This window comes from Tupaia chinensis, unplaced genomic scaffold, assembly GCF_000334495.1.
Source record: "Tupaia chinensis unplaced genomic scaffold, TupChi_1.0 Scaffold144150_1, whole genome shotgun sequence".
Lineage (NCBI taxonomy): Eukaryota > Metazoa > Chordata > Mammalia > Scandentia > Tupaiidae > Tupaia > Tupaia belangeri.
This window is the reverse complement of record NW_006204006.1, coordinates 715,822-743,117: the sequence shown is the minus strand read 5'-3', so window position 1 is coordinate 743,117 and position 27,296 is coordinate 715,822. Positions and strand designations below refer to the sequence as shown.

Genomic DNA, 27,296 nt, shown 5'->3' with positions numbered 1-27,296 from the left:
AGGTCGAAGGGGAATGGTGACAGCTGGGAGAGAGTGAGTCAGGTTAGAGCAGACCTGTGGGTGGCCTGTGGTCCGGGGCAGGGAGAGTTGGGATTATATATATCCTGCCTGTACAGGTGCCAGCCCTGCCATCCTGCAGGAGGGATGCCACCCTACCTGTTCAATCCTTGTGATGGCCACCTGCCCCTCCATGCCTCGCGCCTTGCGCTCACGGGTGAGGTCATAGTACACCTTGCCAGTGCAGAAGAGAAGCCTCTTGACATTGTCTGGGTCTTGGGCTGCGGGCCCATCCTCCGGGATCACCCGCTGGAAATGGGTTCCTACAAGAAAATGCCACAGCCTAGCTGTGTCTCTCAGCTCTTCAGGGCCTGTCCCTTCGTTGCTGCACAAGCACAGAGGGTCCCACTGGCTGGGCTAAGCTATACACTGCTTCCAGGACACACTGGTTAAAATTCCAGATGCTTGTCTCTTGCCAGCCTCTGGTCCCTGAGTATTTGCTCAGACCAGGAAGGTTCTGAAGAGCCCACTGTGTGTAACACACACATGGGAGACAGGGCTGGCCTTGGGCTACGCCAAGTTACTTCTCAAAACCGCATTTAACTTCAGGAACCATTAAGTATATCAAGACTTCTTGGGTGTGCTCTAGCCACACTCATGATTTTAGGAGTACAGCAACTTTCAACACCATCAGGAAACATTCAGATAGCTGGGGCTAGCTAGGACTAGTACCAGAAGAGCAATGCTGACTTGAGGAAATCATTTTTCAAACCAGGGGTTCAGCATCCCGGGAAATGATCTCAACACGATGATAGCCATATGTGAAAGCATACCAAACACCACACCCAATGGTGAGAGACTTAAAGCTTCTCCTCCAGGGTTGGGAACAGGCAAGGGTGCCCTCTGGCCACTGCTGTCCAACAATGTACTAGAGGACCAGCCAGAGCAGCCAGGCAAGAGCAGAAAAGAAAAGGCACCCAAATTGGAAAGGAAGAAGTAAAACAATCTTTGTTCTTAGATAATATGATCATACATGTAGAGGATCTTATAAAAACTATAAAACACAGAATTATTGAATTCAGCCAAGTGGTGAGATGCAAAAATCAATACACAAAAATCAGTTGCTTTTCTATGCTGACAACAAATAATCTGAAAAGGAAATTAAGAAAATAATTCCATAGGGACCAACAGATGGTGTAATGACTATTCCTACATCAACTGTGGTTCTAGTACCGGACCCAGCAGCTTAAACTCACGCTGGGCCAGTGTGTGTGCGTGCCCAAGATCCTGAGAAGAGAATAGAGGAGAAGGGATTGCAGCATGGCCAACACCCCGGGAGGATGATTTTTCACTTTCTGTCTCTCTCTCTCTCATCAGCAAGTACACAAACCCTATAGCAAAAACCTCTCTTAAAACAACAACAACAAGGGACCAGCAGTTTGCGTAGCGGCTATGTCGCTGGACTCCCATGTAGTCGACCGCGGTTAGAGCCCCGGACCCGGTGGCTTAAAACTCACACCAGGCATGTGTGCGTGCGTGCCCAAGATCCTGAGAGGAGAATGGAGGAGAAAGGATTGCGGCGTGGCCATCCCCCTTGGGGGGGTGATTTCTCGCTTTCTGTCTCTCTGTCTCTCTCTGTCTTTCTGGCAAGCACACGCGTCCTGTAGCAAAAACCTCTCCAAAACAACAACAAAAAAACCCAATTCCATATATAATAGCATTAATAAAGAATAAAATATAGGGACCAGTAGTTAGTGTAATGGCTATGTTGCTGAACTCCCATGTAGTTGACCGTGGTTTGAGTCCTGGACCTGGTGGCTTAAACTCACACCGGGCGCGTGTGCAGGCGTGCCCAAGATCCCGAGAGGAAAACAGAGGAGAAGGGATTGTAACGTGGTCATCTCCCCGGGGGATGATTTCTTGCTTTCTATCTCTGTCTTTCTGGCAAGTGTACATGCCCTATAGCAAAAACCTCTCAAATAAATAAATTAATTAAATGAAAAAAAAAATTAAAAAAGAATAAAATATAAAATATTGGGCCAACCACATGGCCTAATGATTAAGGGAGCCAGATTCCATATGGCTTACCACATTTTCAAATCCTGGCCCTGGTGGCTTGAAAAACACACTGGATGTGTGTGCACGTATATCCAAAATCCTAACAGGATGGAGAGACAGAGGAGAAACGACTGGGGCATGAGTACACTCCACTAGAGGTGCTTTCTCTCTCTCTGTGTCTCTTACTGGTGTGTGCATGCACCATCTGACCAAAATTAAATAAACAAGTAAAATGAAATACTAACATTTAATTTAACCAAGGAGATGAAAGACTTGTGTAATGAAAAACTATAAAATAACACTACTTGGGACCAGCAAATACTATAATGGTTACGTTGCTGGACTCCCACGTAGTTGACCAAAGTTTGCGTCCTGGACCTGGCGGCTTAAAATTCATGTTGAGCATTTGTGCATGTGTGCCCAAAATCACAAGAGAAGAATGAAGGAGAAAACATTGAGGCATGGCCATCCCTCCTGGGGGATGTGTGTGATTTCTTGCTTTCGTCGCTTTTTTTTGGCAAGTACACGCACTCTATAGCAAAACTCTCTCTCTCAAAAAACAACAGCAGGGGCCGGCAGGTGGTGTGGTGGTTAAGGGCGCTGAACACCCATATGACCGAACACAGTTTGAATCCCAGACCTGGCAGTTTGCCTTTTTGTTTTCCTTCTCTCTCGCGCGCGTGTGCACACGTGCACACACTGTTCCTCTCTGGTCAAATTAAAAGAAAAAAGAAAGTTAAATATTTCTTTAAAAGAAATAACAAAACACTGTTGAAAGAAATGAAAGATGATAGAAAAAACTAAACGTATCATGCATTCATGGGTGGGAAAACTCAGTGTTGTTAAGATGGCAACTCTACCCAAAGTAACCTGCAGATCGCTGTATTCTCAGTGATATTTTTGCAGAAAACAGATTTGTCCACCCTAAAATCAAATATAAACTCAAGGGACTCCAAATAACTAAAACAGTTTGTTTTATTTTGGCCAGAGGGCACATGTGTAAATGTGTGCATGTGCTTGCAAGAGAAAATGGCACGAGAGTGCACCCCTCCAATAGGGCCTGGTCCCACTGCAATCCTTTTTTTAATCCATTCGTCTATCCTGTCAGGATCTGGGCATGTGCATATGTGCCTTGTGTGCTTTTGAAGCCACTAGGGCTGGAGGGTCAAAAGTTGGCTGTGTGAGACTCAGTGGCTCCCTCTGCAAAGCACCGAGGGGCTGGCCCTCTTTTAAAACAATTTCGTAAAAAACAAACAAACAAACAAACAAACAACAGTAAAAAAGGGAACCAGCAGTTAGCATAATGGCTATGTCGCTGGACTCCCACGTAGTCGACCGCGATTTGTGTCCCAGACCTGGTGGCTTAAAACTCACGATGGGCGCGTGTGCATGCGTGCCCAAGATCCCGAGAAGAGAATGGAGGAGAAGGGATTGTGGCGTGACCATCCCCCCTGGGGGGTGATTTCTCGCTTTCTGTCTCTATGTCTCTCTCTGTCTGTCTGGCAAGCGCACGCGCCCTATAGCGAAAATCTCTCCAAAAAAAAATACCAGTAAAACAATTTCATGAAAGAAAAAATTTAAGGAATCCTGATTTCAAAACTTACTATAAAGCAACAGTAATCAAAACAGGGAAGTCTTAGCAGAAAGATAGACATATGGACCATTAGAAGCTAACAGAGAACCCAGAAGTAAACTCTCATAAGATACCAAACATCGTTCAATGTGGGAAGGACGATCTTTTCAACAGATGATGCTGAGAAACTGGTTATCTACAAGTAAAATAATTAAATTTGACCCTTCACCTAATAGCACATACAGAAGTTAACTTAAAATGGATTAAAGATCTAAACTTAAGAACTAAATCTCTAAAGCTCTTAGAATAGAACACTTGAGAAAAAGCTTCATGACAATGGATTTAGCAATGATTTCTTGGATATGATACCAAAGGCAAAGACAACTAAAGAAAACAGAAAAACTGGATATCGTGAAAATTGAAACTTCCATAAGAGAGAAAGAGAGTAATTAAGAGAAAAAACAAAGCAACCTACAGAATGGGAACAAGTATTTGTAAGTTATACATCTGACAAACATTAATACCTGGAATATACACATAACTCTTAAGACATAACACAACTGGATTAAGACCAGCAGATGGCATAATGGTTATGTTGCTGGACTCCCATGTAGTCAAATGAGGTTCAAGTCCTAGACCCAGTGGCTTAAAACTCATACTGGACACATGTGCATGTGTGTCCATCCACCTGGGGAGTGATTTCTCATTTTTCCATCTTTCTGTTTCTCTGGTGAATGCACACACCCTGTGGCAAAAATCTCTCTTAAAAAAAAAAAAAAAAAAAGACAGCACAACTAGATTAAAAAATAAGTAAACGATTTGAGAAAGAAAATATACTAAGATGATTCTCCAAAGAAGACATACAAATGACCAAAAAGCACAATAAAAAGATGCTTAACATCATGAAATATGGGGGAGATGCAAATCAAGACCACAATGAGATACCACTTCACACCCATTAGGATGCCTACTATAAAAACCTGCGCATACTATTCAATTGCTGAGGACACAGAGGAATAAGGCACCCTCGTGTACTGCTGGTGGAAATGTAACCTGTGGACATAGATGGGTAGCTCTTCAAAGCTAGAGTATCACCACATGGCCCAAGAATCCCACTGCTGGATATAGATCCACAGAGCTGACAGCAGTCTCAAAGAGAGTCTGCACCTGCATCCACAGCAGCATCGTTCACAACAGTAAGAATGTGTAAGCAGTCCAAGCATCCATTGGGGGATAAAAGAATAAGCAGAGTGTGGTCTATTCATACAACAGGACATTGTTCAGTCCTAAAAAGGAAGGAATTCCTGACATACTCTACAATATGAGTGACTCTGGAGAATAATTTGCTAAGTGAGATAAGACAGTTACACAAGGATGAATACATGACAAATCCGCAGACAAAAAAAATGGGGTGGTGGGTGCCAGGGGCTGGACAGTTAGTACTTAATAGGGACAGTGTTTCAGTTTTACAACACAAGAGAGTTCTGGAGCTGAGTGGCCACACAGCAATGTGCATGTACTTAAAGTCACAGAACTGTACACTTGAAAGTAGTAAAATTTTCTTTAACATAATCTTAAAAATTGGAAACGAACAAGCAAGGGGTTAAACTTGACCAAAGACCAAAGGGGCCTTGGTAGCTGGGAGCCTAAGAACCTGCTTTCCACTGTCTCCATGGGATCCACAGTGTCCTCCTTCATATTTTGCACTAGTACACAGTGTGATATGTGATACTCCCAGGGCCCTCCCCCCTGCTCCAGGCAACCTGCTCTCGGCCTGCCATCCCACTGGAGAATGCCATAAGCGATGGCTTACTTTGACTCTGCCTCTGACAGAGCCTTGGTGACACTCACAGGCACCAGTGAGCAATCCCCCTTTGACCAATTCTTGTGCAAGCTGCCACCTTCTGCCACTGGCAGAAGAATACAAACACAAGTCCTGCAAGGCCTGCAAGCAGCAGCAGACCCCAAACTGAGCACCCCGAGGAACGCCTGCTCCTCACACCAACCTGGAAGCATCTCGTCAAAGCTGGTTCTGGCCTCAGGGTGGCGCAGCAGGGATTTAGGGGTGAAGATGATCAACTGAAATAAAGAACAACAGGCTCTTGATGGGCCAGGCTCTAAAGATTCCAGAAGGAATTGCAGAGGGCTGTCTGAGCTGGGCCTCCAGGACACGGACATGGGCTGCACTCCCAGCTCTCGATGGAGTCTACACCCAGAGAGGCAGAGGAGCGGAAAAGGGAAGGACAGCCAGTTCCTCTGTCATTCACCTCCTCTACCTGATATCCACTCCCTGTGAGCAACCAGCTCTGAGCCCCCTATTCTACCCCACCTGTAGTCTCAGAGCAAGGTCCCCATAGCCTGCCTCATACTTTGAGAAGGGCCAGCACCAAGCAGCACCAAGGCCCCTGCAGACACAAGGGGCTGCAGGTTGGCCTGCTCCCCAATCACTACAGCATCTCCCCAACCACTGCAAGTGTGCTTTCCCTGGACCTCCCATTTGTCCCCCACCCACTCCTGCTCACTCTTTAATACTCAACTCAGGGGCTTCTTCCTGGGAACCTTCTCCCTTGGCCCCTGCCAGGCTCAAATCTCTTTGTAGCACCTCCCTTATGACCACTTGCTCACATGGCTGTTTTCCCACAGGGCTGGGTCTGCAGCCTCATCTGACAGCTCTGCATAGGGCATGCTCAGCAGCACACAGGGACCCAGTTTGGAGGAGAGAGCATGTGGTCTCCTGGCAGTAGTGGCAAGGAAAAGACTGCTCCTTCTGTCATGTCTTGGCCACAATGCCCTGTGGGTGCCACCTTGCAATTGGAGCAGTAGGCACTTGGAGGCTCTCCCCATGCCCACGCAGCAGTCAGGTCTCGTCAAACAAAGGAGGCTCCACTACTGACCGGCTTCCGAAAGGGCAGCAAAATCTGGCGCCGAAGCACGTGGAAGAAATTGCCAGGGGTGGAGCAGTTGACGACAACCCAGTTGCAGTCATATAGCTGAGTGATGTCAAAATTGGCCTCCTTCAAGTCCTGTAGGGAAGGAGCAGAGGTTGAGGCCTCAGCTGCACCGAGCATCCTACAGCATCAGGACCCCCCAAGTGGAGACATGCCTGTGTGGATCTAGCCAGCAGGCTTTGGATGTGGTCTCAGTCCCAGTCCCTCCCTCCTGTGTTTCTGATAACCACTGCCTGACATGAAACAGACACTGGTTTTTTTTTTGAGAGGTTTTTTTTTGTCATAGGGTGTGTGCGCTCGCCAGAGAAACAGAAAGTGATAGATCCCCCCCCGGGGGGGGGATGGCCATGCCATAATCCCTCCTCCTCCATTCTCCTCTTGGGATCTTGGACACGCATGCACATGCGCCTGGCGTGAGTTTAAGCCACCGGGTCTAGGACTTGAACCATGGTTGACTACATGGGAGTCCAGCAACATAGCCATTGTGCTAACTGCTGGTCCCTGAAACAGACACTCTTAACAGACAGGTTCTACCTAAAACCAATTCTAATTGCTCTCATCCTGACTCCCAATAGTTCCCTTTTTATTTATTTATTTTTTTTGAGAGGTTTTCACGATAGGGCGCGTTTAGGGGTGAGCTCGCCAAACAGAGAAGAGACAGAGACAGAAAGCGAGAAATCACCCCACGGGGGGATGGTCACGCCACAATCTCTTCTCCTCCATTCTCCTCTTGGGATCTTGGGCACACACGCACACGTGCCTGGCGTGAGTTCTAAGCCACCAGGTCCGGGACGTGAACTGCGGTCGACTACGTGGGAGTCCAGCGACATAGCCATTATGCTAACTGCTGGTTCCCCCAATAGTTCTCTCTAGGCCCTTAGGATTCTCTGAAGTCACCTACGTCCTCTACAAGACAGTGCCTGCCTAAATCAGGCACAAATGTGCCCCAGGAGCCGGAGCTTAGGTCAAGGGCTTGCAGGATTTTTGGCTTTCAGCAATAGGAGGATATAGATGAAGAAGCCTCTGCACGCTGTCTGGGCTCTGAGGAAGCGGCTTCTGGGATGGCAGTAGGTGCAAGGCCATAGCTGCCCACCACATAAGCCCTCAGGTGGCTGGGGCAGGACGGGGCAGGTCTGTCACCATGAAGTCACTCACCGGCAGGACATCAGGGTCATCGTTGCACATCTGCAGGAACCGCTCCGGGCGGGCAGAAGAGTGCTCAGGGCCCTGGGAGGGATAAGGCAGGGTCTAGGAGCCCTGGTATCATGCTAGCTATACTGCAGCTCCTCCAGTCCCCAACCTTCCCACCCGTCTGTTTTTCTGGTGACAGAGCTGAACATCCACCTCATGAGCAGAGTGCTTGGCCCCTTATCACCTCCACCCCCAAGTTCTAGACTAGCACACAGGGCTCTGCGGGGCGTGAGGGGAGGGGTGGGGCTTGTGGGTGCTTCTGCTTTCTAAAGTGACATCCCATCCAAGATGGGCGGGACATACTGGCAGAGCCCTTGGCCTTGCACCAGAATTTGGGGTCTGGGCCTAAAGGACTTACCATGCCCTCCATGCCATGGGGCAGCAGCAGCACAATGCCGTTCTGCCGCACCCACTTAGCCTGCCCCGGGCAGATGAACTGGTCGATGATGCACTGTGCTGTGTTGTGGAAGTCGCCAAACTGGGCCTCCCAGAGGACCAGGGCGTTGGGGCTGGCCATGGCAAAGCCCAGCTCGAAGCCTGCATAAGGGGCAGGGGCACACCCAGAATGTCAGCCAGCTGGCCAGGAGAGACTGGGCCCAAGGGGTGTGGGTGGGGAGGTTGGGTGGGAAGAGGGCTGGGTAGAGGAGGTGTAGGTGGGGCCTGGGCAGAGAAGGGGCCCAGGTGGTAGCCCAGGGGCACTGGGTGAGGGCAGGCTGGGCGGCTCACCCAGGACTCCGTATTCCGACAGGGAGCTGTTGCACACAGTGTAGGGAGCCTGGCCAGGCCACAGGTGGTTCATGGGGATGCAGGTGCGCTTGTCCACATTCTGGTCGTGTAGCACATGGTGGCGGTGGCTGTGGCAGGGTAGGGATGAGTGCCAACAGCTCTGGCCTGCCAGCCTGGCCTCAGCAGGAGGCCTGCACAGGCACCCGTAGCCCCACCCACTGGACGTACTACCCAGTCCTTCACAGGAACATGAGAACAAGTCAGGGAGATGGTGCTTTTCAGCCGAGACCAACAGGACTTGGTGACTTTGTCACCAAGGTAAGCACAGAGCCTTTCCTGTTCCCGGCACTCACCTGAAGGTGCCCCGCTCCACATCCTGGCCGCTCAGGCGGATGTGGATGCCCTCCTTCAGCAGCGACCCGAAAGCCATATACTCTGCCAGTGCCCAGTCCACAGTTCGGTTCTTCACCAGCTCCCCCCGTGTCTTCAGGATCCGGCTCAGCCCTGCAGACACATAGGGCTCACCAGCTGCCCTGCCACAACCCCTTTCCCAGCAGCTCAGAAGGCTTTGCTCTGTGCCCCTCCTTCACCGCTCAGCAAGCAGACATCAACTATGCTGAGGGTGTGGGGGCTGCCCAGTCAGCCCTCAGGCCTCGAGCAGGGTGGGACACAACACAAAGAGGGACCAAGGGATCCAGGTCACCTCCGTGGATGGTGAAGTTCTCCACTGGCACGGAGCTGGCCACATTCCCAATGTGTGTGAGGATGTCCTCTGTCAGTCCTGTGGATGGGCATGACATGCTCCTGGGCTGCCCATCCAGCGTGAAGAAGCCTAGGGGAGGAGGACAGGCTGAGTACTGCCACTGCTTCAGGAAAGCAGTGCTGTGGGGCAGCCCCGCATGTGCTCACTGCTCCAGGGGCGCCCAGGCACACACAACTGTGGGGAGCCCAGAGAGGCGCTGATCCAGGGCAGGGTCTGTAGGGGGCTGTACCGGGAGGTGAAGAAGACTGTGTGCTACGGGGTTGGGGAGCTTTTTCCTGGAAAGAAGGTTCCTGGCTCCATCATGTTTGCAAAGGAGTGTATCAGTGGCACCATGTCCTTGCTCACCAGGCCAGGGAGAGTCCAGCCAGTGCTTGATGTGCAAGATCTTCTCATCTTTGGATCTGGCAAATGCTTCCTCACAGATCTTATCATACTTGGAGATCTCCTCCTGCAGGGTCAGGCAGGACACAGCTGTCACTGAACATGCCGGCATGCACACCAGCCCACCCACACCTGTTTCCCCAGTGTGAACCACCCCAGGCCTGCCAGCATGCCTCTTCCCTAACACGCAGTCTCTAGCACTGTAAGCCGCCACAGCATCTTACTTCTCACTCCCAACAGTTTCGTCCCACAATGGCCTATGGCAGATGCTGCTCGGAGGCTGAGTGCCTGTCCCCTACCCTACAGTCTTTCTTAAGAACTGGTCCAGTTTTCAGAGCTTTGAGAGTCCCCAAAGATTGACCCCAAACTCTATTTTCAGCAGCTGTAGGGACCTGGGCCCTGTCCTGTCCCAGGTTTCAGACACAGTTCCTGCCCTGCCACCCCCACACCTTCTCACTCATGCTAACCAGAACTACCAGACTGACTGCACTGGGCCCTGCACCCAGCTGAGCCTTAACTCAATGCTCAGCTGGCACAATCAGTGTTGACTAAGAACATGTCCTGGACAGCGACTACCCTGCCTCCAAAATACACCCTTCTCTCTTTCCCAGACACTGCTTGGGCCCACCTCCTCATAAAGCTTCTTAGTAGGCCAGACCCTCCACCAAGTTAAGGCTATGAGTATGGCCCAAGATCTAGCTTGGGTCCTTCTGACTTCATATATGAGGCTAGCTCTGTAACTGCACAGGACCAGTGCCACAGCTACACACCTCGTATTCAGGCTGGTTGACCACGCCTTGCGACACCAGCAGCTCTGCGTACTTCTGAAGCACAGGCTTCTGCTTGCGGATCTGTTTGTACATGAGTGGCTGTGTGAACATGGGCTCGTCCATCTCGTTGTGGCCATTGCGCCGGTAACATACCTGGTTGGAGCGGTGAGAGCATGTCAGGGAGAGATGCTGGGTGCTCACCCCATCCTTCCTAGTGATGTCAGCCAGCCTCAGGGCACCTTCTTGGGACTCAGGATCCTGTTTCTCTCCTCCACACAGTGGAGCTGCTCTGATCATCAAGTGAGATCGAGTGGGCACAATGTGGGAGTTCATGAAGCAGACCCAGGACAGACTCAACAACCCAATAATGGCGCTCTGCACCAGCACAGGTCCTGCCAGGGGTGGGTGTTCATGAAATGGCTGGGCCCAAGAGCTCTGTGGTAAAGGCAAACGCGCAAGGCCATGCACCAGGAAGTCCTGGCAAGGCGGGCTGGTGCTCTGACCCTGAAGCCACTCACCAAATCAACAACCACATCCTTATGGAAGGTGCTCCTCCACTCGGCTGCCACCTTGCACACGTACATAACAGCCTCAGGGTCGTCAGAGTTCACGTGGAAAATGGGTGCATTCACTACACGGGCCACATCGGTGGGGTAAGGGGAGGAACGGGCCATTCGTGGGTCTGTGGTGAAGCCGATCTGCAAAGGAGACACAGCTTGGAGAGAGGGCTCCAGGTATGGCCACCCCAAGAGGAGGACAGGAGCTGGGCATGGCCTGCACTGGCTGCCTGGCTACTCTTGAGTGATGAGTACTTGTTCCATTTAATTCTGTTTTTTTCCCCTCCTCCGGTAACCAAATTTATCTAATTCCTCTGATAACCACATTCATCTAAATTCACACAGAGAACTTGGAAGAGACAGTATAGAAAATTAAAGTTACCTATAATTCCACAGGTTATAGTAGATATTTTTGGTATTTTCCTTTCTGGAATATTTTCCTCATGTGTATGTGTGTGTGTGTACACATGAGAGAGAGAGAGAGAGAGAGAGAGAGAGAGAGAGAGAAAGCATCCCTCCAATGGGCTGTGGTACCATTGTAATCCTTTTTCTACCAGTTCTGCATCCCTCCAGGATTTTGGGCACAACATACACATGTGGCCAAGCTCCTGGGGCTGGGATTCAAACCACCCTTGGCCATGTGGAATCTGGCTATGCACAGGGTTTACCCACTGTACTTCTGGCTGTGGGGCTTTTTCTTTTTTTGGGGTGGGCGGGGAGATTTTTGCTATAGGGTGTGTACACTCGCTGGAGAGACAGAGAGAAAGCAAGAAATCACCCCGCAGAAGGGAAGGCCATGTTATAATCCCTTCTCTTCCATTCTCTTCTTGGGATCTTGGGTATGCACACATGTACTCGGCCTGAATTTCAAGCCACCGGGTCTGGAGCTTGAACTACAGTCTACTATGTGGGAGTCCAGCAATGTAACCATTACACCATTTGCTGGTCCCGGACTGTTGTTATAATAAACTTCTGCCATGGCTATGGCACAGCCTGTCACCTTCCTGTGGTCAGAGGAGGACCTTCCTGAGTTGCTGTCTGTATTTCATTCACCTATAAACACACAGTATCTTCTAAGGCTGTGGGTAACTTTTCAATTTAATATAATTTCAAATTCACAAAAAAGTTAAAAGAATACTATCAAGAACTGCCATACAGGGGCTGGCAGGTGGAGTGGTGACTGGGGTGCTGGACTCCCACATGGCCAACTGTGGTTCAAGTCCCAGACCTGGAAGCTTGCTTCCTCAATTTCCTTCTCTCTCTGGTCAAATTAAGAAATAATGATGTGGGGCCAACAGGTGGTGTGGTGGTTAGGGGCACTGGACTCCCACATGGCTGACCACAATTTGAGTCCCGGACCTGGCAGCTTGCTTTCTCACTTTCTCTCTCTCTCTCACTCACTCTATCCCTCTCTGGCCATATTAAAAATAAATAAGCAAATAAATAGAGTTAAATAAAATAATTCTTTTTTTAAACTTTATTTATTCATTTATTTATTTTAATTTGACCAAAGAGTGATAGCATGAGAGAGAGACAGAGAGAGAAAGCAAGCAGCCAGGTCTGGTACTCGAACTACCGTTGGCCATGTGGAAGTCCAGTGCTCTCAACCACCATGCTACCTGCTGGTTCCTAAAATAATTCTTTAAAAAATATATAGGGACCAGCAGTTAGCGTAATGGCTATGTTGCTGTTCTCCCACGTACGGTTGGAGTCCTGGACCCGGTGGCTTAACCTCATGCCAGGTATGTGTGCGTGTGTGTGTGTGCGTGCCCAAGATCCTGAGAGGAGAATGAAGGAGAAGGGATTGCAGCGTGGCCATCCTCCCTAGGGGGTGATTTCTCACTGTCTGTCTCTCTCTCTCTCTGTCTTTCTGGCGAGTGCATGTGCCCTATAGCAAAAACCTCTCCAAAAAAAGAAAAAAAAAAAGGAAAAAAAATATATAAAAGGAAATAATAATGATCAATAAAATTAAATAATTCTTGAGGTCAGCAGGTGGCATAGTGGTTCAAGACGCTGGATTCCCACATGGTCAACTGTGGTTCTTGTCCCGGACCTGGTGGCGTACTTTCTTGCTTTCCCTTTCTCTCTCTCTGGTCCAACTAAAAAAATAATAATAACAAATGGAATTAAATAAATAATTTTTTAAAATAAATTAAATAATTCTTTAAAAAAAGAGAAGGTAAAGAATTGACATACAGTCTTCACTTAGATTTGCCCCCTATGCTTAGTTGTCCATGCTCTCCCTTCACCCCCAACACCCCCCAACTCCTGAACCATTCAGGAGTAAGCAGTGGTGACCAGCCTACTCCCAGGAATGAGGACATTCCCTGACCCAGTCAGCTTGCAGCACTCACTACAAGCAACTAATATCTCACGCTTCTGTCTAACTCATGGCCCACACACACAAACACACATTGCCGCTGTCCAACCCATGGCCCACATGCATTCCACAGACCACCACTGTCCAACCCACAGCCCACACGCATGCCACACACTGCTGCCATCCAACCCATGGCCCGTACGCCTACCACACATAGTTGATGTCCACCCATGGCCCTCGTGCATGCCACAGACCACCACCATCCAACCCATGGCCCATACGCATGCCGTACGCTGCTGCTATTCAATTCATAGCCCACATGCATACCACGCATGGCCACTGTCTGATCCACGGCCTGCATGTACACCACACACCCCTGCCATTCAATTCACGGCCCACACACATGCCACATACTGCCACTGTCCAACTCAAGGCTCTCAAGCATGCTACAAAGTTCTGCCATCCAAACCACTTGTGCACGTCCCATTGACCATCTTGATAATGTCTGTATAGTCTCTTGTCCCCTCTGTCTGGTCTCTGGGCCAGGATGTCACACTGCATTCAGCCATCAGGTCTCTGTGGTCCCTGTTGCTCTGAGAGGCTCCTTTGCCTATCTTGGCTTTCCTGACACTGATATCCATATGTAAGCCACATGACATACACGCTATGCTCCTTATCTATGCACCACGCTCAGCGCTATGCCAAAACTGTAATACTTGCTCTTTGTTCAACCTCTGTTTTCACTTCTCATCCAGGCCAACACACGTAGCTCTACTTCCATTAATAGAGCCTAGGAAGGAAGTTTACCTTCTAAATCATAATGCAGCACTGTATTTACCCATTCTCCTGCTGGGAAGGGGCATTTGGGACATTTCTAATTTTGGTTAACCCGATAACGTACACATTTTCACACAGGTTTTCTCTTGCAAGCATTGAGTTTGCTGCAGTCCATTCCTGGGAAGAAAAACTGAGCTACAGGTATGAACACTGCTTTCTTTGTTTTAAAAAAAAAGTTAAGTTTGTGAACTGCTCAGTTGGCCATCTGGGATCCTTCTGCACTGCACTAGTCACTTTTCCACCTGGTTGGCCATAAGGTTTCTTTCTTCCATGAGACACACACACACAGAGTACCCCCAACAGAGTCTTCATGCCACAATCTACCCCCATCCCCAGCCAGCCCCAGATTATGCGCATGTGCACTTTCAGCATATATAGCAAACTCTTGGACATATACCCTGGACCTCCTCATAGGGGCCAAGCCTCAGCGTGCTGCATTCCCACTGTACTAGCTGGCCCTGTAATCATTTCTCCTTACTATCAAACTGCTCTTCAGAGTGGCTGTCACCTAGACTATCAGTGTATGATCAGTCTGTATTTTCTATTTACTATACTAAATATCTCCCCAGAATATTAAACACTTAAAAATTTTTTTTCGGACCAATAGTTAGCGTAATGGCTATGTCGCTGGACTTCCACAGTCGACCATGGTTCGAGTCCCGGACCTGGTGGCTTAAACTCACGCTGGGCGCGTGTGTGTGCGTGCCCAAGATCCCGAGAGGAGAATGGAGGAGAAGGGATTGCGGTGTGGCTATCCCCCCTGGGGGGTGATTTCTCGCTTTCTGTCTCTGTCTGGCTGGCAAGCGCACGCGCCCTATAGCAAAAACCTCTCCAAAAACAAAATTTTTTTTTTCAATTATTTTATTTATTTTTTAAGTTGACCAGAGAGGTGAAAGAGAGAGAGAGAAAGTGAGAAGGCAAGCTAAACCGCCAGGTTTGGGACTCGAACTGCAGTCAACTATGTGGAAGTCCAGTGGCCTTAACCACCATACGACCTGCTGGCCCCACATTTTAATGGCTATATTATAACCCTTCCTGTGGCTTTGCCAAATTTTATGCAGATTCTTCTGTTGTTGGATGGAGTCCATTCCCTAATTTTGTGGTAATACAAATTTAGTTTTAATCAATATTCTTATAGAAAAATGTTTAGCACCTGACTACTTCTTTAAGAGTGGTCTCTAGAACAGGAATGTGCACACATACACAAAGTGACTGTTTTCCAAGCCACTGGGTCCTGCAGTTGAACTGCGCAGTCTGCCATGTGGGATCCAGCTGCTGGAAATACTGTCAGACTTGGTACCTCATTTTTGTCCTTAGAAGAACAAGAATTTCTTCCTCTCCTACTGCAGACCTTACTGACCTCCGTCTACCATGGGAGCAGTAAGTCAAGGCAGGAAGAGATGCAAGAAATATCAGCAAAACTGTGGTCCATAGAGAGGCTGAAGAATTCTGAATTTAAATTTAAATTGCTTTTAAATAATACTTTTCCCCACATGGAATAAAGAAAATATTAGAAACAGTCAGACACTGATGAGAATATTAATAAAATGATAATGTGTTTGTGTGTGTGTATATATATATGTACATATATATATATATATAGAGAGAGAGAGAGAGAGACAGACAGACAGACACTGATACTTAAGAGAGTCCTGAGCAGTGGCGGTAGCATGTGGGTTATGGCAGCTGGATTCCACAAAGCCAACTGCACGGTTTGAGTCTAGGATCTCATGGCTTGAAAAACACACTGGCACATGTGTGTATGTGGCCAAAATCCTGAGTGGAGAATGAAGATGAGAATGTGGCATGGGCACATGAAGCAGCCCCTGACGCTGCTTTCTCACTTTTCCTCTCTGTCTCTAGCATGTGCACATGGCCAGTAGCAAATTGGGAAACTAAATAAATAAATAATGGAAAAAGGAAGAGTCTTGGCAATCTTGGCTAGGACTGGGGCTAGGAGAGCCCATCTAGTATTAGTCCTAAGGCAAAAGAAGGTCTACAACAGGAAAGTGGTAATAATCATTGTGCACCAGGTCTAGAGCCTCAAAGAAAAGGGCTGCTTTGGAAGGCTGACTTCAGCCTCCAGAGCTTTCCCCAGTATCCACCACTGTTACAACACAGTCTTCAAGTACAGAGGGGTGGGTGTGCACATACACCTGACAAGGTGTAGATGATGGCGATGCACTTAAAAAGATATGGGTGGGTGTACGTAGACACCTGACAAGGCAGGTGTACTCTGAATACTCCCACTACAGGTGTATGAGTAATACCTCTTAGCATTCTCCAGAGTATATTAACAGGAAAGTCCAGCTAGGTAGAACTGCCAGTTTGGGTACCTAAAGCACCCTAGAGCCAAATGGCTCATTTTCTCTCCCTTGGCCTGAGTGTCATCTACTTCGACTGCTGGCTTGTTCACTAGTTGTCCCAACATTTCCAAGGAGGTAGGGCCCAAGACTTCTGGAAGAACCGAGTTAAAAGAACACCTGCTGTTGACAGGCCTTTCTTTCACTCATCTAATACCTGTTTTATGGTGACTGTCCATTACATTTTTTGTTATATGAACCATTTATATGTGAAAATAGCTCTCATGCATCCCCAAAATCTTCTTTTGAGTTGTACATACCCAGCTTCCTCTGTCATTCTTTGTTGACAAGTTTCCAGACACAGTGCCCTTCTGAGACACTCTTTCCTGGATGTACTCTTCCCTGGATACTTTGGTTTTATGTTCAACCAAAACACTTGACTTTCAGTAATAAGAAGTTGAACATGTCCAAGGCCCTGAACTGCATTTGCATAACCAACTCTGAACTTTAAATGATATTAAATGTTTATGTACCAAAATCTCAAACCAATGATCTAAGAAACTAAAGAGGTGGACCAGCATTTGGCATAGTGGCTATGTTGTTGGACTCCCATGTAACTGTCCGTGGTTCAAGTCCCAGATTCAGTGGCTTAAACTCATGCCGGGCGTGTGTGCATGGGTGCCCAAGATGCCGAGAGGAGAATGGAGGAGAAGGGATGGTGTCATGGCCATCTCCCCTGGGGGGAGGGTGATTTCTCACTTTCTGTCTCTCTGTCTGTTTTTCTGGTGAGCACATGTACCCTATAGCAAAAACCTCTCAGAAAAAAAAAAAAAAAGAAAGAAAGAAACTAAAGAGAGGAAACTAAAGCCCAGAACAAGGAGAAAGAAATGAATAACAGAGCAGAAATCAATTAGATAGAACACAGAAAAATAAAGGAGGAAATGCAGCAAGACCAAGAAGCTAGAGAAAAAAGTAGAAAGCATCTTTAGCCAGAGAAAAGTAGATGGAGAAAAAGTAGCTGCATCTATGGCCAGAGAAAAGACATGGATTATCAGTAGAAGGAATGGGAGAAGGGCTACCACAACAGACCCTACAGATCCAATGAGGGAAGATTGCAAACTTTACGGCCACAAATCCTACGGCTAAAGGATAAGCTTCCTAAAATTAGGCAGAAAGCATCAGAGCTCACTCATGAATAAATAACCTGAATAGTTCAGTATTTACTAAAGAAACTGAACTTACAGTTAAAAAAATTTCACAGCAATTTCCATTCTGGGAGATAGGGTACGTTCCCCTTCCATGAACTAGAGCTAAACACCTTGATCATCACACACAGAGAACAAACATAAACTTCTGAGGTTGTACAGAAGAAAGCAGAAGGCTAGGAACCTAAGGTCCAAGGCATGATGCGGTGGTAGCCACAAGGCTTTTCTTTAGGACATGTATGTCCTACCTGAGTGCTAAACTGAGACACAAAGCACCAGTCTAGCAAAACAACATGTCTATAGATAGTTAACTACTCAGCTCATCAAATATGACAGGAAACACCTTGCTTCACTGCCACCAGCAAAGGCCCAGCAAAGAGGTCAGACTGATTGACGGTGATGAGGTCATGAGGCCCCCAAACTCCTTGCTGGCACAAGGTGGTCAGAGGAAACTGAGTTGAGAATCCAGAATTGTAAAACCACCCAGCAAGAGTAGAGCCACATGAGGAGCAGTAAAGAAGTGCCCTGTTCTTTTGTAGGTAGCAATGAAGATGGAGGAGGAACCCTGGATTCCTACTCCCTATCTACAGTTGCAAGGTGAGGTCCTTGCCTGACAAAAGAGATGTCCTGAAGAGGCCTTCTGTCACAGAAGACATAAATAAGATTCTTAGTCTCTTGATGTCCTAGTTTCACTTCAAAATAACTTGATACCAACAATCAGGAACAGCTCAGCTTGAAGGAAAACAGCAGTCAATCAATACCAACAGCAACATGATAAAGATGTTAGAATCACCTGATACAGGCTTTAAAGCAGCTACCATAAGAATGCTCCAATGAGGGAACCAGCAGTTAGCGTAATGGCTATGTCGCTGGACTCCCACGTAGTCGACCGCGGGTCGCATCTCGGACCCGGTGGCTTAAAACTCACGCCAGGCACGTGTGCGTGCATGCCCAAGATCCCGAGAGGAGAATGGAGGAGAAGGGATTGTGGTGTGGCCATCCCCCCTGGGAAGTGATTTCTCGCTTTCTGTCTCTATCTCTGTCTGTCTGGCGAGCGCACGCGCCCTATAGCGAAAAACCTCTCCAAAAAAAAAAAAAAAGAATGCTCCAATGAGGGAACCAGCAGTTAGCGTAATGGCTATGTCGCTGGACTCCCACGTAGTCGACCGCGGGTCGCATCTCGGACCCGGTGGCTTAAAACTCACGCCAGGCACGTGTGCGTGCATGCCCAAGATCCCGAGAGGAGAATGGAGGAGAAGGGATTGTGGTGTGGCCATCCCCCCTGGGAAGTGATTTCTCGCTTTCTGTCTCTATCTCTGTCTGTCTGGCGAGCGCACGCGCCCTATAGCGAAAAACCTCTCCAAAAAAAAAAAAAAAGAATGCTCCAATGAGGGAACCAGCAGTTAGCGTAATGGCTATGTCGCTGGACTCCCACGTAGTCGACCGCGGGTCGCATCTCGGACCCGGTGGCTTAAAACTCACGCCAGGCACGTGTGCGTGCATGCCCAAGATCCCGAGAGGAGAATGGAGGAGAAGGGATTGTGGTGTGGCCATCCCCCCTGGGAAGTGATTTCTCGCTTTCTGTCTCTATCTCTGTCTGTCTGGCGAGCGCACGCGCCCTATAGCGAAAAACCTCTCCAAAAAAAAAAAAAAAGAATGCTCCAATGAGGGAACCAGCAGTTAGCGTAATGGCTATGTCGCTGGACTCCCACGTAGTCGACCGCGGGTCGCATCTCGGACCCGGTGGCTTAAAACTCACGCCAGGCACGTGTGCGTGCATGCCCAAGATCCCGAGAGGAGAATGGAGGAGAAGGGATTGTGGTGTGGCCATCCCCCCTGGGAAGTGATTTCTCGCTTTCTGTCTCTATCTCTGTCTGTCTGGCGAGCGCACGCGCCCTATAGCGAAAAACCTCTCCAAAAAAAAAAAAAAAGAATGCTCCAATGAGGGAACCAGCAGTTAGCGTAATGGCTATGTCGCTGGACTCCCACGTAGTCGACCGCGGGTCGCATCTCGGACCCGGTGGCTTAAAACTCACGCCAGGCACGTGTGCGTGCATGCCCAAGATCCCGAGAGGAGAATGGAGGAGAAGGGATTGTGGTGTGGCCATCCCCCCTGGGAAGTGATTTCTCGCTTTCTGTCTCTATCTCTGTCTGTCTGGCGAGCGCACGCGCCCTATAGCGAAAAACCTCTCCAAAAAAAAAAAAAAAGAATGCTCCAATGAGGGAACCAGCAGTTAGCGTAATGGCTATGTCGCTGGACTCCCACGTAGTCGACCGCGGGTCGCATCTCGGACCCGGTGGCTTAAAACTCACGCCAGGCACGTGTGCGTGCATGCCCAAGATCCCGAGAGGAGAATGGAGGAGAAGGGATTGTGGTGTGGCCATCCCCCCTGGGAAGTGATTTCTCGCTTTCTGTCTCTATCTCTGTCTGTCTGGCGAGCGCACGCGCCCTATAGCGAAAAACCTCTCCAAAAAAAAAAAAAAAGAATGCTCCAATGAGGGAACCAGCAGTTAGCGTAATGGCTATGTCGCTGGACTCCCACGTAGTCGACCGCGGGTCGCATCTCGGACCCGGTGGCTTAAAACTCACGCCAGGCACGTGTGCGTGCATGCCCAAGATCCCGAGAGGAGAATGGAGGAGAAGGGATTGTGGTGTGGCCATCCCCCCTGGGAAGTGATTTCTCGCTTTCTGTCTCTATCTCTGTCTGTCTGGCGAGCGCACGCGCCCTATAGCGAAAAACCTCTCCAAAAAAAAAAAAAAAGAATGCTCCAATGAGGGAACCAGCAGTTAGCGTAATGGCTATGTCGCTGGACTCCCACGTAGTCGACCGCGGGTCGCATCTCGGACCCGGTGGCTTAAAACTCACGCCAGGCACGTGTGCGTGCATGCCCAAGATCCCGAGAGGAGAATGGAGGAGAAGGGATTGTGGTGTGGCCATCCCCCCTGGGAAGTGATTTCTCGCTTTCTGTCTCTATCTCTGTCTGTCTGGCGAGCGCACGCGCCCTATAGCGAAAAACCTCTCCAAAAAAAAAAAAAAAAAAAAAGAATGCTCCAATGAGAATCATAAACATGACTGAAACAAATGCCAACAAAGTCTCAAGAAAATAATAGAAGATATAAAAAAGTGTCAAATGGAAATTTTAGAATAAAAGATTTTAAAACTGTTGAACAAAAAACTCAAGAGATACTTTATAACAGAATAGAGAGGAAAGAGATAATATAGACTGAAAAAACAAAAATGAACAGTCTCAGGGCCTATGAGGCTATTATTAACAGAGACCTAGCATCCGGAGTCCTAACAAAAGAGGGGAAAAGAAAGGAGATGGAATGTGTGAATAAGTAACAGTCTACTAAGAAATGCCTGAACATTTTGTACATTTGTCAAGAGACACCATTTTTTTTTTTTTTTTTTTTTTTTTAGAGGTTTTTGTTATAGGGGGCATGCGCTCGCTAGAAAGACAGAGAGAGAGACAGACAGAAAGCGAGAAATCACTTCCCAGGGGGGATGGCCACACCACAATCCCTTCTCCTCCATTCTCCTCTCGGGATCTTGGGCATGCACACACTCGCACCCGGTGTGAGTTTAGCCACCAGGTCCAGGACTCGATTACGGTCAACCACGTGGGAGTCCAGTGACATAGCCATTGCTTTCTTGCTTTCTCACTTTCCCCTTCTCTCTTTCTCTCTGCTGCTCTGTGGTCAAATTGAAAACATGATGATGAATAAAATCAAATAAAATAATTCTTTAAAAAAATCTCTCTCGAGGCTGGCAGATGGCATGGTGGGGTAAAGGCACTGAACTCCCACATGGCCTACTGCAGTTCAAGTCCCGGACCTGGCGGTTTTCTCTCTCTCTCTCTCTCTCACATCTCTCTTTCTGGTTGAATTAAAAAAAAAAAAAAAATCTCTCTCCCTCAAAAAAAAATTTTTTTTTTCTGCTTGTTTTGTTTTTGTTGTAGGGCATGGGTGCTTACTAAAGAGAGAATGAGAAATCATCCCCCAGAGGGGATGGCCATGCCACAATCCCTTCTCTTCCACTCCCTTCTTGGGATTCTGGGCATACTTGCATATGTGCCTGGTGTGAGTTTCAAGCTGCTGGGCCCAAAACTCAAACTGTGGTTGGCCATGTTGGGAACACAGTGATATAATTATTATACCAACAGCTGGTCCCAAAATACAAAAAAAGAAAAAAATTTGTTTCAAAGGATAAAACACCCTATAGAATGGGAGAAATTATTACCCAAAAAGAGCTTATATCCACAATATATAAAGAATCCCCAAAATACAGTAAAAAGGGGCTGGTAGGTAGCATAGTGGTTAGGGATGCTAGACTCCCACATGGCTGACCATAGTTCTAGTCCTGGACCTGGTGGCTTCCTTTTTCATCTTCCCCCCTCTCTCTTTCTCACTCTGCCCCTGGTCAAAATTAAAAATAAACCAATAAAGTTAAATAAAATAACTCTTAAAATAAAATAAAAGATGACCTGAGCCAGTCAGTGGTATGGTGGTTAATGTGGCTGGATCCCACAAGACTGAAAGCACCGTGTGAGTCCTGGACTGATGAAGTGGCTTTAGAAACATGCTGGGTGTGTGTGGATGTGTGCAAAAAATTCTGAAAGGAGGGAGATTGAAGAAGAAGGGATTGTGGTACAGCATGAGGATGCTTTCTCACTTTCTGTCTCTGCCTCTTTCTCTGGCAAGAACACACACCTTCTAGCAAATTAAAAAAAAATGTTTGTGAGAAAAAATGGAATTAAAGAATGAGTGTAGGAACCAGGAGTTGGCGTAATGGCTATGTCACTGGACTCCCATGTAGTTGACCGCAGTTTGAGTCCCATACCTGGTGGCTTAAACTCATGCCGGGCACACGCGCGTGCATGCCTGAGATCCCAGGAGGAGAATGGAGTCCTGTGACATAACCGTTATGCAATCTCCTGGTCTGAGGCACACATTTTTCACAGCAGCATTATTTATAATAGTTAAAAAGTAAAATCAATCTGTCAGTCAACTAATATATTGAAAAATAAATGACATAGGCACCTTATAAAATATGAAGCAATAAAAAAGGAGTAATCTGACATGGTTCAACATGGATGAACCTTGGAAATACACTAAGTGAAAGAAGTTTCTTCTCAGAGAAAACACCAAATGGAGGATGATGCTGGTTTAACAGCAGGGCCTGGGAGCCCTGGGATAGGAGGCCATCTGTGGTGGCTTCCATGGTGGGTTAAGCAGTAGACTCTGGTTGGGGTTGGAGCTGTGGTCCAAACTGGAACCAAATCACAGAGCTTTGCAGAGGCAAGGTTGAGGACAAGCTAAGCCGCCTGGTCAAAGACATGAGGATCAAGTCTCTGGAGGAGATCTATGTCTTTTCCTTGCCCATTAAGGAGCTTGAAATTACTGACTTTTTCCTGGGGGCATCTCTCAAGAATGAGGTTTTAAAAGAGCATGCTTGTGCAAAAGCAGACTCAGGCTGGTTCAAGGTGTTTGTCACCATTGGGGACTACAATGACCACAGCGGTTTGGATGTGAGGTGCTCCAAAGAGGTGGCCACTGCCATCTGAGGGATCATCATCTTGGCCAAGCTCCCTAATGTCCTGGTATGGAGTAGCTACTAAGGAAACAAGATTGGCAAACCCCGCACTGTCCCTTGCAAGGTGACTAGCCACTGTGGCTCTATGCTGATGCGCCTCATTCCTGCCCCTAGAGGCACTGGTATCATTTTGGCTCCTGTGCCCAAGAAGCTGCTGCTGATGGCTGGCATCACAACTGCCACACTTCAGCCTAGAACTGCACCGCCACCCTGGGCAACTTTGTCAAGGCCACCTCTGATGCCAGTGTGTTCACTGCGTTCCCTATCAGGAATTGACTGACCATCTCGTCAAGACTCACATCAAAGTCTCCATGCAGAGGACCCAGGCTCTAGCTGTGGCAACAACACAGGGTTTTCATACAAGAAAAATAAAGTGGATTAAGCCAGAAAGAAAAAAAAAAAGAAAAAGAAAGAAAGAAAATAAAGAAAGGGAGGGAGGAAGGAAGGACAAATGGACACCCTACTCCCACCACCACCCGCAACATATTTAAAAAAAAAAAAACTGTCAGAGAGTGTGTGTGCTCCACAGAGAGCTAGACAGAGGGTGAGTGAGAAAGGACCCACCCATGGAGATTGGTCACGGTGTAATCCCTTCTCCATCACTCCCTCCTTCCGGGTTTCTAGGCACACACAAGCACAGCCCTGGCAAGTTTATCAGACTGCCAGGTCTGAGTAGTCAGCCATGTGGGATCCAGCTACCTAGCCACCACATTACCAACTGGTCCTACAGTAGCATTATTCACAATAGCAAAAATGTGGAGGCAACCCAAGTGTCCATCAATGGATGAGTGAATAAGCAAAATGTGGTGCATAAAAATGGGTTATTATTCAGCCTTAAAAAGAAAGGAAATTTTTTTTTTTGAGAGGTTTTTGGTATAGGGTGCGTATGCTCGCCAGACAGAGAGGGACATAGAGACAGAAAGCGAGAAATCACCCCCCCCAGGGGGGATGGTCACGCCGCAATCCCTTCTCCTCCATTCTTCTCTCAGGATCTTGGGCACGCATCCACACATGCCTGGCGTGAGTTTTAAGCCACCGGGTCCAGGACTCAAACCGCGGTTGACTATGTGGGAGTCCAGTGACATAGCCATTAGCTAACTGCTGGTTCCCAGAAAGGAAATTTTGACACATGCTACAAAGGAAATTTTGACACATGTTACAAAGGAAATTTTGACACATGCTACAACACAGATGAACCCTGAAGACATGGGAAGTGAAATAAACCAGTCACAAAACAACAAATACTGTATGATTCCACTTACAAGATAAATTACTCAGAGTAGTCAAAAGCATAGAGACAGAAAGTAGTGTAGTGGTTGCCAAGGGTTGGGGGGAGGAAATGGGGAGTTTTATTCATATTAAGTTTCTGTTGGGGATGATGAGAGGTATGGAGATGGATGTAGCGATGGCTACGTAACATTATAAATGCTTTTAATACCACTGAATTGTACATTGAAAACAGTTCAGATGGCAAATTTCACACATACTTTATACTAAGATTTTAAAAAAAAAAGAAAAAATACAGTGAGGTAGAGGAATTTATCATTTTTTTAGATCTCTCTCCTTTCGTTGGTATATTTTCAAGTCCTCCTAATACCATTCCTTCAAGAAAAGCAGATCAAATACTGGATCTATCATAACCTCAAGTAAGCTATCCAATTTCTCTGCTCTTCAGTTTTCTTTTTTTTTTTTTTTTTATTAAAGAGGTTTTTGCCTTAGGGTGAGTGCACTCCCCAGAGAGAGCGTAACAGAGATAGTGAGAAGGAAAGTGAGAAATCACTCCCCAGGGGAGACGGCCATGCTGCAATCCCTTCTGCATTCTCCTCCCAGGATCTTGGGCACACATACACGAAAGGCATGATTTTGAAGCTACTGGGTCAGGACCTGAACCGCAGTCAGCCAAGTGGGAGTCCAGCATTGTAACTTCTATGGGATCTGCCGGCTTCTTCAGTGTTCTCTTCTGCAAAATGGGAAAAATAACACCCACTGCATAGGTAACAATGCGGTGGATTAAATGAATGTATATGAAGTGCCTAATTTGGTATATGGGGTCAGTTGACGGCATGTTAGTTGGAGTAGTTGAATCCTACAGGCCAACTGTGCAATTTGAGTCCTGGACCTGGCAGCTTGAATACATGCTGGGTGTGTGTGTGTGTGTGTGTGTGTGTGTGTGTGTGCACTCAAAATCCCAAAAAGGAGGAGAGATGGAGGAGGAGGGATCACCATGTGGCCAATCTCCTGGGCAAGGGGGTGTTTTTTCATTCTCTTTCCCCCTCCCTCTTGTGCGTGCATAGGGCACATGCCCTATAGCAAGTTAAAAAAAAAAAAAAATTGGTGTCTGGCACGTAACAGGCACTTACCTAGTGGTACTTTTACCATATTGTGCATTACTTTCACGCTTGATAATGTATTTCCCCTCTTCAGATATCTGACCTTGGGACCAGCAGATGGCGTAATGACTACGTGGCTGGACTCCCATGTAGTCAACTGTGGTTCGAGTCCTGGACCTAGTGGCTTAAACTCACGCCAGGCATGTGCATATGGGTGCCCAAGATCCCGAGAGGAGAATGGAGGAGAAGGGATTGCGGCGTGGCCACCCCCACTGGGGGGAGATTTCTCGCTTTCTTTCTCTCTGTCTCTGTCTGTCTTTCTGGTGAGCACACGAGCCCTATAGAAAAAAACTCTCAAAAAAAAAGGAAGAAAGAAAGAAAAGAAAACAGATCTTACTTTTTAAATAACTACTTATTTAATTTTAATTCATCATTATTATTTTTTAATTTGATCAGAGACAGACAGAGTGAGAGAAAGGGAAAGCAAGAAAACAAGCCACCAGGTCCAGGACTCAACCGAGGTCAGCCATGTGGGGAGTTCAGTGCCTTAACCACCATACCACCTGCTAGTTCCATAGATATCTGATCTTTTTAAAAAAATTATTTCATTTAACTTTATTTATTTATTTATTTATTTTAATTTGACCAGAGAAGGACAGAGTGACAGAGAGAGAGAGAAAGGAAAGAGAAGAGAGAGAGGAGGGAAGGAGGGAAGGAAGGAGGGAGAGAGAAAGAAGAAAGTGGGAAAGCAAGCCAGGTCCGGGACTTGAACTGCTGTCAGCCATGTGGTGGTCCAACACCTTTAACTGTCATGCCCCCTGCTGGTCCTACCCATTTAATGATTTTATGTAACTTTTATTTATTTGACATCTGACGTTTTTTTTTTTTAAGAATTGTTTAGCTTTATTTATTTACTTTTTTTTTTTTTTGAGAGGTTTTCGCTATAGGGCGTGTGCACTCGCCAGACAGACAGAGAGAGACATAGAGACAGAAAGCGAGAGATCACCCCCCAGGAGGGATGGTCACGCCACAATCCCTTCTCCATTCTCCTCTCGGAATCTTGGGCACACACGCACACGCGCCCGGCGTGAGTTTTAAGCCACTGGGTCCAGGACGCGAACCATGGTCGACTACGTGGGAGTCCAGCAACATAGCCATTACGCTAACTGCTGGTTCCCTATTTACTTATTTTTTAATATGACCAGAGAAGGGGAGAGAGAGAGTGAGCAAGCAAGCAAGCTGCCAGGTCTGGGACTCAAACCATGGTTAGCCATGTGGGAGTCCAGCGCCCATAACCACCACACCCCCTGCCAGCCCCAATATCTGACCTTTTAAATATAGAGCTCTTTAGTGTATACTACATAGTGGCCACATTGATATATTTAATTATTATTATTATTATTTTTTTTTTTTGAGATTTGCTATAGGGCACGTGCGCTCACCAGAAGGACAGAGAGACAGAAAGACAGAAAGTGAGAAATCACCCCCAGGAGGGATGGCCATGCTGCAATCCTTTCTCCTACATTCTCCTCTTGAGATCTTGGGCATGCACACACATGCGCCTGGCGTGAATTTAAGCCACCGGGTCTGGCATGCACACACGCCCGGCCTAGTTTAAGCCACCGGGTCTGGGACTTGAACCACGGTTGACTACAAGAGAGTCCAGCGATGTAGCCATTATGCTATCTGCTGGTCCAATATATTTCATTTTTAATATTTCCCTACTCCCTGTATACTTCTTTC

The 27,296-nt window shown here is 47.5% G+C and overlaps 1 protein-coding gene across 1 annotated transcript in view; it reads right to left on the bottom strand.

The window, feature by feature from the left end:
- Window positions 1-27,296, bottom strand: part of OGDH (oxoglutarate dehydrogenase) — a 99,523-nt gene that overhangs the window by 1,134 nt on the left and 71,093 nt on the right. The window contains 12 exon segments of the mRNA XM_006166024.3: window positions 1-23; window positions 157-320; window positions 5,635-5,707; window positions 6,523-6,651; window positions 7,732-7,803; window positions 8,126-8,304; window positions 8,494-8,621; window positions 8,847-8,997; window positions 9,197-9,325; window positions 9,602-9,704; window positions 10,408-10,560; window positions 10,926-11,105. The exon segment at window positions 1-23 is cut by the window's left edge and continues 1 nt beyond it. Of these exon segments, the coding sequence (XP_006166086.1) occupies window positions 1-23; window positions 157-320; window positions 5,635-5,707; window positions 6,523-6,651; window positions 7,732-7,803; window positions 8,126-8,304; window positions 8,494-8,621; window positions 8,847-8,997; window positions 9,197-9,325; window positions 9,602-9,704; window positions 10,408-10,560; window positions 10,926-11,105 (1,484 nt within the window).